General features: G+C 45.9%; 1 protein-coding gene across 1 annotated transcript in view; it reads left to right on the forward strand.

The window, feature by feature from the left end:
* The window catches only part of LOC311131067 (CMP-N-acetylneuraminate-beta-1,4-galactoside alpha-2,3-sialyltransferase-like), a gene marked incomplete at its 3' end in the record, with an annotated part of 78,099 nt that extends 67,479 nt beyond the window's left edge, over positions 1-10,620 (forward strand). Inside the window, exons 10-11 of the mRNA XM_084163884.1 lie at positions 9,189-9,335; positions 10,585-10,620. Coding sequence (XP_084020010.1) covers positions 9,189-9,335; positions 10,585-10,620 — 183 coding nt within the window. The remainder of the gene's footprint in view (positions 1-9,188; positions 9,336-10,584) is intronic.
* Between the last annotated feature and the right edge of the window lie 592 nt (positions 10,621-11,212).

The raw sequence follows: 11,212 nt of genomic DNA on the forward strand, positions 1-11,212 counted from the left end.
GTAGCCATCTGCTGCAGCCTGTCAACTATGCCTCTGCCTATCCCTGTTCTCTCCTCTCCGCACAGGCTACACAAACGCCTCACACCGCGTGGCTGCTGCCTCTCTAACCTGGTGGTCCCTGCACGCACGACCCACGTGGAGTTCCAGGTCTCAGGCAGCCTCTGGAACTGCCGTTCTGCTGCCAACAAGGCAGACTTCATCCCAGCCTATGCTACCCTCCAGTCCCTCGACTTCTTGGCGCTGACGGAAACATGGATTACCACTGAAAACACTGCTACTCCTGCTGCTCTCTCCTCGTCTGACCATGTGTTCTCGCATACCCCGAGAGCATCTGGTCAGCGGGGTGGTGGCACAGGAATCCTCATCTCTCCCAAGTGGACATTCTCTATTTTTCCCCTGACCCATCTGTCTATCTCCTCATTTGAATTCCATGCTGTCACAGTCACTAGCCCATTTAAGCTTAATATCCTTGTCATCTATCACCCTCCAGGTTCCCTTGGAGAGTTCATCAATGAGCTTGACGCCTTGATAAGTTCCTTTCCTGAGGATGGCTCACCCCTCACAGTTCTGGGGGATTTCAACCTCCCTACGTCTACATTTGACTCATTTCTCTCTGCCTCCTTCTTTCCACTCCTCTCCTCTTTTGACCTCACCCTCTCACCGTCCCCCCCTACTCACAAGGCAGGCAATACGCTTGACCTCATCTTTACTAGATGCTGTTCTTCTACTAATCTCACTGCAACTCCCCTCCAAGTCTCCGACCACTACTTTGTATCCTTTTCTCTCTCCCTCTCCTCCAACACTACTCACTCTGCCCCTACACAGATGGTAATGCGCCGTCACAACCTTCGCTCTCTCTCCCGCTACTCTCTCCTCTTCCATCCTATCATCTCTTCCCTCTGCTCAATCCTTCTCCCTCCAATCTCCTGATTCTGCCTCCTCAACCCTCCTCTCCTCCCTTTCTGCATCCTTTGACTCTCTATGTCCCCTATCCTCCCGGCCGGCTCGGTCCTCCCCTCCAGCTCCGTGGCTTGATGACTCATTGCGAGCTCACAGAACAGAGCTCCGGGCAGCTGAGCGGAAATGGAAGAAAACTAGACTCCCTGCAGACCTGGCATCTTTTCACTCCCTCCTCTCTACATTTTCTTCATCTGTTTCTGCTGCTAAGGCCACTTTCTACCACTCTAAATTCCAAGCATCCGCCTCTAACCCTAGGAAGCTCTTTGCCACATTCTCCTCCCTGCTGAATCCGCCCCCCCCTCCTCCCTCTCTGTGGATGACTTCGTCAACCATTTTGAAAAGAAGGTTGACGACATCCGATCCTCGTTTGTTAAGTCAAATGACACTGCTGGTCCTGCTCACACTGCCCTACCCTATGCTTTGACTTCTTTCTCCCCTCTCTCTCCAGATTAAAATCTTGCGACTTGTGATGGCAGGCCGCCCAACAACCTGCCCGCTTGACCCTATCCCCTCCTCTCTTCTCCAGACCATCTCCGGTGACCTTCTCCCTTACCTCACCTCGCTGATCAACTCATCCTTGACCGCTGGCTATGTCCCTTCCGTCTTCAAGAGAGCGAGAGTTGCACCCCTTCTCAAAAAACCAACACTCGATCCCTCTGATGTCAACAACTACAGCCCAGTATCCCTTCTTTCTTTTCTCTCCAAAACTATTGAGCGTGCCGTCTTTAGCCAAGTCTCTTGCTATCTCTCTCAGAATGACCTTCTTGATCCAAACCAGTCAGGTTTCAAGACTGGTCATTCAACTGAGACTGCTCTTCTCTGTGTCACAGAGGCTCTCCGCACTGCTAAAGCTAACTCTCTCTCCTCTGCTCTTGTCCTTCTAGACCTGTCTGATGCCTTTGATACTGTGAACCATCAGATCCTCCTCTCCACCCTCTCCGAGCTGGGCATCTCCGGTGTGGCTCACTGTTGGATTGCGTCCTACCTGACCGGTCGCTCCTACCAAGTGGCGTGGCGAGAAGCTGTCTCCGCACCACGTGCTCTCACCACTGGTGTCCCCCAGGGCTCAGTTCTAGGCCCTCTCCTATTCTCGCTATACACCAAGTCACTTGGCTCTGTCATATCCTCACATGGCCTCTCCTATCATTGCTACGCTGACGACACACAACTAATCTTCTCCTTTCCCCCTTCTGATAACCAGGTGGCGAATCGCATCTCTGCATGTCTGGCAGACATATCAGTATGGATGACGGATCACCACCTCAAGCTGAACCTCGGCAAGACGGAGCTGCTCTTCCTCCCAGGGAAGGACTGCCCGTTCCATGATCTCGCCATCACGGTTGACAACTCCGTTGTGTCCTCCTCCCAGAGTGCGAAGAGCCTTGGCGTGACCCTGGACAACACCCTGTCGTTCTCCGCTAACATCAAGGCGGTGACCCGATCCTGTAGGTTCATGCTCTACAACATTCGGAGAGTACGACCCTGCCTTACACAGGAAGCGGCACAGGTCCTAATCCAGGCACTTGTCATCTCCCGTCTGGATTACTGCAACTCGCTGTTAGCTGGGCTCCCTGCCTGTGCCATTAAACCCCTACAACTCATCCAGAATGCCGCAGCCCGTCTGGTGTTCAACCTTCCCAAGTTCTCTCACGTCACCCCGCTCCTCCGCACACTCCACTGGCTTCCAGTTGAAGCTCGCATCTGCTACAAGACCATGGTGCTTGCCTACGGAGCTGTGAGGGGAACGGCACCTCCGTACCTTTAGGCTCTGATCAGTCCCTACACCCAAACGAGGGCACTGCGTTCATCCACCTCTGGCCTGCTGGCTCCCCTACCTCTGCGGAAGCATAGTTCCCGCTCAGCCCAATCAAAACTGTTCGCTGCTCTGGCACCCCAATGGTGGAACAAGCTCCCTCACGACGCCAGGACAGCGGAGTCACTCACCACCTTCCGGAGACATTTGAAACCCCACCTCTTTAAGGAATACCTGGGATAGGATAAAGTAATCCTTCTACCCCCCCCCCCCCCTACAAAATAAAAAAACAATTAAAAAAAAACTATTGTAAAGTGGTTATCCCACTGGCTATAAGGTGAATGCACCTATTTGTAAGTCGCTCTGGATAAGAGCGTCTGCTAAATGACGTAAATGTAAATGTAAATGTTAAACATGCAATGGTAAAGAAGATGTAAGTATAAGAACATTTAAAAAACTACAAACAGAGCATCTCCAGAATCAGTTGTATTGCATTAACTTCTTGCTTGAAATATTTCATATTTCATGATATTAAGAAAATGTATTTCAAAAGAACAGAATAGCATATTTTGAGTTTCATTATGTTGCTGTGCTTAGTTAGCCAAAACTCGACTTGAAGTTCAGTCTGCCTTCAACCCAAAACGGGCCTATGCTAATATGTTTTCACAGGGATATGGCTTGAAAACGTACCTAAATTCAGGGATGGAAGGTGTCGCTGTACTCCTAATTATCCCATTATCAAAGCTGTGAAATCGAGAAGATTGAAATACTGCTCGTTTTTCATTAAACTGTATTTTTCGTCAGCATGCTAGGCTAGCTAATGCTATAGCAGCCCATTAAATTCCACAACACTTCCGGCAGCAACTTTAGATTAGGGGCTGCAAAATTGTTTATTAATAATTAATAAATGGTTTATAGGGATCTACATGAATCATCAACTGAGGTATTAGTAAGTGCACATACTCACATTTATAAATGCACTCATTAACAATAAACAAATATATCATTCATGACATACTGTATATAAATACATTTATAAATATGTATATAAATGTTGAGTCAAACCATTAATCAACCATTTACAATAACTCCTTTACAACAGGTTTATAAGTACATTAGTAGTACATCATTAATAATTAACAAATTGTGAACAAACTATGATCAAACACCTTATTAATGATCTTATAAATACTTAATAAATCATTTAAAATTGTGTTTATAAATGTGTAAATGACAATTTAGAGATTGCTTATTAACATTTACAAATGTAGGAATAATGATTCATAAATGGTAAGTAAACTCTTTACAAACTGTTTATAAATGGTTTATTTTAAGTAAGGGACCTTAATAAATAAGGTAAATAAGATAATAATAAAAATAATACATAAGACCTTACCTAAATAAAGTGTTACCAGTCCAAGTAACAGATTGGAATAGTTTAGATGTTATTATGTTATTTATATGTGACCCACCACCTGGATTCGTTTCTATGTAGCAAAATTAGAAATTGTGGTTTTTACATTGGATAAAAGACTCAGAGCTAGAAAAAAGTATATCCTACACTGCAGTTGAGGAACAATGGGCAAGTAATTCTGCTTTGAAAGTTGATAAACTTGTAACCCCACTTTTGACAAAATGGCTGTGAATGTTTTGTTACATCTACTGGAGAGCACTTCTTTGTCTACACCCGTTCAGCATCATTCACACCCTCTTAAGACTTAGCCCCACCCATCTCTTTAAGGATTCACAGTGTAGTAAACAACCAAAGATTTCAAGACTAAAAGTCTAGCTAACATTAGGCTATATCTAGCAATGCAAATGGATTTCTGATTTCTGAGATACAAATAATATTACTACACAGATCATACACGTAACCTTAGCTAGCGAGCCAGCCAGCTAACTTTAGCTAGCTAGCTAACAGTATGCTTTAACTTGCAATGAAACGACTTTCTGACAAAATTAGAAACGTATAATATCTGAAAATGTAGCTAGACTCTTACCCGTATACATGGATGAACACTTCTCCCTCTCTGTCATGGATGCCATGGTTGCCCTTAGTTTGAAGATGTAATCCGGAGACAGGTGTTTTATACAACAGCCTTCTCTGTTCTCTTTTGGACTCTCTCCGCATTTGGCAATCATCTCTCTGCTTCCACCAGGCATTCCACTAATTTCAAAACTCGGTCAACTTCTTCCATGACAACGACACTGTTTCTTCCCCACCACTGTCATCAGAAGACTCTACAATGTCTGGTTCAATGAAAATGTTTTTACCTAAATCAGGTATTTCCTCATTGTCTGATTCATTTTCAGAGTCAGAGTCCGAATGGCACGATCGTCCTCCAGAAAGTAGTCCATCATAACTTTTTCCCACTGATCTTGGTCGATTGCGCTATTAACTTCAGGGCAGCAATGTTGAGACCAGTAGCAAAACTTTTTCAGTTCTTCATGATATCTTTTTTAAATGGTAGAAAGGATTTTCTACACATACTGAGCAGCTCATGTTATAGACAGACACATGCTACATGGCAGACCAATCCGAACCCATCTCTCGGCATGTCCAGGCCATCCATTATCTCAGCTAATCATGGCTAGTGGGAAGGTTCCTGTATTTTTCCGTCGCTAAACCAACTAGGCTCATAATTTAACATTTGTATTAGTATTTACTGATGGCGTACAAGTTTATTATTAAGGCACAGATGTTCCAGAAGGCATTTCTGCCAAAAAATAAACTTTGATATTTGTTTTATTTACGTTCAAATGCCTCTCCTATGAAGTAGTGACGTGCGAGATACGCCTACCTTCTTGAATCGGGTCACATATTTGAGTAGCATAAGATTAATTAATAAATCAATGTACCTGCAAAAACATAGATATTGGAACAAACAATTCAGAAAATCAACCTGCAGTAGAGCATGCTGGGAAATATGATAATGATGGGCGTGGTTTGGGTTCAACTCTGGTTACTAACACCAACACTGGTTATTTTACACCACTGAGTGTTAATTTAACTCTTGTATCAACACTAGAAATGCTACACTGAAAAATCAACACAAGTAACACTGGCCAATTTGCTATGTGCTATGAAAGGGACACATCTGCAGGCTTCCATACATTCAAGAACCTTTTAGAATTCTGAAGAACCATAGATGCCACATCAATAACATCACACTGAACTGAAAGGTTCTTTATTGGGCAAGAGCTCTCCAATGAACCTTAAGAGCTGAGGAAGAACCATTTCAGAACCTTTATTTTCTTCAATGTACCCTAACCCACTGCAGACACACAGCAGCCCCTCTAGGTTCCCTAGCTGGCTCTGCTCTGCTCTGGGAGCTGCAGATGTCTCAGCAGCAATGAGTCAGAACACAAACTAACACTGTTTACTGTTAGAGTGCCGTTTGGATGTCAGCACTACTGGAACTAATATGGGCAAATGCCATGCCTCCAATCTCAGGAATTCAAAGATAATGTACACAAATTGTGTTCATTGATGTCCGGCTCCAACGCTCGTCGGATGTGGCAGGGCTTGCAAACTATTACAGACTACAAAGGAAAGCACAGCCGTGAGCTGCCCAGTGACACGAGCCTACCAGATGAGCTAAATCACTTCTATGCTCGCTTCGAGGAAAGCAACACTGAAGCATGCATGAGAGCATCAGCTGTTACGGATGACTGTGATCACGCTCTCCGTAGCCGATGTGAGTAAGACTTTTAAGCAGGTCAACATTCACAAGGTCGCAGGGCCAGACGGATTACCAGGACGTGTACTCCGAGCATGCGCTGATCAACTGGCAAGTGTCTTCACTGACATTTTCACCATGTCCCTGACTGAGTCTGTAATACCAACATGTTTCAAGCAGACCACCATAGTCCCCGTGCCCAAGGACACTAAGATAACCTGCCTAAATGACTACCGACCCGTAGCACTGACATCTGTAGCCATGAAGTGGTTTGAAAGGCTGGTCATGGCTCACATCAACACCATTATCCCAGAAACCCTAGACCCACTCCAATTTGCATACCGCCCCAACAGATCCACAGATGATGCATTCTCTATTGCACTCCACACTGACCTTTCCCACCTGGACAAGAGGAACACCTACGTGAGAATGCTATTCATTGACTACAGCTCAGCGTTCAACACCATAGTGCCCTCAATGCCCATCACTAAGCTAAGGACCCTGGGACTAAACACCTCCCTCTGCAACTGGATCCTGGACTTCCTGACAGGCCGCCCCCAGGTGGTAAGGGTAGGTAACAACACATCTGCCACGCTGATCCTCAACACTGGGGCCCCTCAGGGGTGCGTGCTCAGTCCCCTCCTGTACTCCCTGTTCACCCACGACTGCATGGCCAGGCACAACTCCAACACCATTATTAAGTTTGCCGACGACACAACAGTGGTAGGCCTGATCACAGACAACGATGATACAGCCTATAGGGAGAAACCTGGCCATGTGGTGCCAGGATAACAACCTCTCCCTCAACGTGATCAAGACAAAGGAGATGATTGTGGACTACTGGAAAAAATAGAGGACTGAGCACGCCCCCATTCTCATCGACAGGGCTATAGTGGAACAGGTTGAGAGCTTCAAGTTCCTTGGTGTCCACATCACCAACAAACTATCATGGCCCAAACACACCAAGACTGTCGTGAAGAGGACACGACAAAGCCTATTCCCCCTCAGGAGACTGAAAGGATTTGGCATGGGTCCTCAGATCCTCAAAAAGTTCTACAGCTGCACCATCGAGAGCATCCTGACTGGTTGCATCACTGCCTGGTATGGCAACTGCTCGGCCTCCGACCGCAAGGCATTAGAGAGGGTTGTGCGTACGGCCCAGTACATCACTGGGGCCAAGCTTCCTGCCATCCAGGACCTCTATACCAGGCGGTGTCAGAGGAAGGCCCTACAAATTGTCAAAGGATCCAGCCACCCTAGTCATAGACTGTTCTCTCTGCTACCGCACGGCAAGCGGTACCGGAGCGCCAAGTCTAGGTCCAAAAGGCTTCTTAACAGCTTCTAACCCCAAGCCATAAGACTCCTGAACAGCTAATCATGGCTACCTGGACTATTTGCATTGCCCCCACCCTACTCCACCCCCCCCCCCCCCCACCCCCTCTTTTACGCTGCTGCTGCTCTCTGTTTATTATCTATTCATAGTCACTTTAACTCTACCCACATGTACATATTACCTCAATTACCTCGACTAACCTGTGCCCCCGCACATTGACTCTGTACCGATAACCCCTGTATATAGCCTCCCTACTGTTATTTTATTTTACTGCTGCTCTTTAAATATTTTTTTATTTTATTTTTTACTTATCTATTTTTTACTTAACACTTATTTTTCTTAAAACTGCATTGTTGGTTAAGGGCTTGTAAGTAAGCATTTCACTGTAAGGTCTACACCTGTTGTATACGGCGCATGTGGCAAATACAATTTGATTTGATTTGAAATCTTTAAGAGCTATGCTGCAAGGGGGCATCAAAATCAGGCAGAGAATCATGTAGTTAGTAATATCCCCTCCTGACTGAAGGTTGTCATGGAAATGTGAACTGAGGCATTCATAATCAAGACGCGAATACAAGTGAACAGCAGAACAGTGTGTACACAACACAGTCCTGTTTACCTGCAAAGATGCCCATCCCTCTTAAGGAACATCCTCATAACATCCACACCCAGTAGAGAGACGTGGCTGAGAGCCATGGAGGGAGAAAGGACCTGGGGAGCATTGACCTGGGCTGGAGATGTACTGTAGAGGCTAGAGGTAGTTGGACCTTTTTATCAACCAGTAGCTTTTCAGTAGCTGCTAGAGAAGATACCCTTCCCTGTTGTAACATCCACACCTATAGAGAGGGATCATGGACCTAGGCTGGAGATGTACTGTAGAGGCTAGAGGTGGTTGGTTCTTATCAGCCACCATGCAGTACGCCTGTTGCTATGCTATGTTAGCCCTCACAGAGCTACTGTACACTGATAAGCCTTTCGGTATTAGCCTGCCTGGCCACGGGGCTGTTGACCTGCTGCCTGAAGCCTGGCACAGGGTCTGCCACAGTGTGTCTGTCAGAGGGAGAGTGGAGACCTTCAGCACCACAGATACACCTACAACAACTCCCTCAGACACCCAGCCAGCTGATAAGTTCACTTCGTTCCTACCGGGATGTCCAGCTATCTCAAGCAGCAGAAGTTCAAGCAGCACAGAGAGAGAGAGAGAGAAGGAGAGGGAGGGGAGAAGACAGAGAGAAGGTTTTCCTTTCTCTCACCAGCTCTGTTAACAAAATAAATTGACATTGTTTCCTTAATCTAAATGTGCCGTGACTAGGTCTTTCAAATAGTTCCATTCCATGTCTTCTGTTTTGGTAACCTTTTTACATTTCCCTTTAGTTACCCCATGTTCTATTCACCTCCAATAGTTCTACTGCCATTCTGTCCTGTTTTCGGGAACATTTGTCTTCTCTTCTGTGTTTTCCAGAATATTCCGACACTGGGGACGGTTGCCATAACAATGGCCCTCCATAACTGTGATGAGGTAGCCGTGGCTGGATTTGGCTATGACATGAGCACCCCTCATGCCCCCCTACACTACTACGAGAAGATCAGGATGGCGGCCATCAAAGAGGTACCACTGACGTGACGACTGACACCAGCCATTTACCACTCTTAAGGGTCACAGTGGGGCCTTAACACACACACTCACACACAACACACACTTACACACATCATGGAATGAAAGATGTCCTGTAAATTGTAAAACAATGCATTCATCTGACCATGAGGTCACACTGACCTATAGCAGAAGGTTTGTTACGGTTTTTAGCAGAGCCCTGTTGAAATAATGGAAGCTGAAAGAGGGGCATGTGTACTGTATGCTGTCAGTCTGATGGGTAACTATGGATGAGGGTTGTGTCATCCTTACCCAGCAACTCACTGCTCACCTACATGTTCACACACACACACACACACACACAGTCCATACAGCATCAAAGTGAGAAGAACTGATGGCTTAGTTTGGTGCCAATGTCAAAATAACTCCATTAAGAGAAGTGTTTATAAACGTCTTGTAAAACAAGAGGGACATTTAGAGACAAACTGACCTGAATATTTGAACCATGCACAGTAAATCGAAACTATTTCCAATTAAACCTGAGCCATTCTTTCTAGAGACTTTAGTGTGTAGTGAACAGGTGTCGGATGGATGTTTGGCTGTATCTAGACAGACTCCGATCTGCTTTAAGTCCACTCACTCAGACTTAGACTTGTGTGAGGTGAGGTGTTAGTCTCTGTGAAAGGGGTAGGTTGACCTGAAAGATACAGACAGACAACCTTATAGGGAATCACAGTTGTTCAAGTCATGAATACTATAAAGGTCTTTATCTCATCCTTGGTTGCAGTGATTCATTCCTGAAGTGAGTAATTCAAGCCCTCATTCCAGAAGGCTATCCTACTAAGTTTGTGAAAGCGTTATGACAAGTTTAGATTGTGAAAGGGTTGGTTTATGAAAGAGTTAGGTTGATCTGAAAGGGACAAACAGACAACCTTGTAGGTCACCTGCCTGTGTGTTCCTGTGGTATCGTCTGTTCTCTGAACCCTTAGTTACCGGAACATACCAGCAACATCCATCCATCCATCTGCCCACTCGAAGTCCACAGCTATGAACCATACAGCTAGGGCTGTGTTGGTATGTTAGCATTCCCTGCTAAGCATGTGTCTCTGTCTCCCTTTAAACTGTCCACCAACATCCTCTCTGTTTAGCTTGGCTAGTTTACTTCTCTGCAGGGGAAGTTTACACTGACCTTTCTCTCCTTATTTAATACCCTTCTCCAAGAGTCCTGTGGTTTCTCTCTAATGTTCGTCATGTTACTTCCCAGTTCCCACCACCACACGAGAGGCGAGATGTGGAGTAGGATGTGGAGTAGGATGCGGAGTAGGATGCGGAGTAGGATGCGGAGTAGGATGCGGAGTAGGAAATGTAAAGAAAGTCAGGTGTAGAGGAGCCTGTGGGAGATGGGATTTGAAGAGGGGGCAGGACCACAAGCACAATAGAAAGTGTGTCCCAAGTGGCACCCTATTCCCTACAGTACACTACTTTTTACCAGACCCCTATAGGGCCCTGGTCAAAAGTAGTGCACTATATAGGGAATAGGGTGCCTTTTGGGACACATACACTAGTCCCAGTGTCTGGAAGGTCCATCTGATACCTTGGTTATGTACACAGCACTCTGCCTGGTCTTAAATCACTCTTTACTAAGGGATATCAGAGCCCAGAGTGGCTGCTCTGGTCCCTCCATGGCTAACATACGATCACACACACACACACACACACACACACACACACACACACACACACGACTCCCCAACCAGGTGTCAGTGTGCGCTCTCCTCAGACTCGTATCAATTTGCAGCGACACAAACCCGTCTCAGCCCCTCCCCCAACCCCCTTCCATGTATAATTGAGAGCTGTGGTAGTACAGTATTCTCTCTCTGGGTGACCCAGTC

Source organism: Coregonus lavaretus (genome assembly GCF_964263955.1).
Source record: "Coregonus lavaretus genome assembly, chromosome: 6".
Classification (NCBI taxonomy): Eukaryota; Metazoa; Chordata; class Actinopteri; order Salmoniformes; family Salmonidae; genus Coregonus; species Coregonus lavaretus.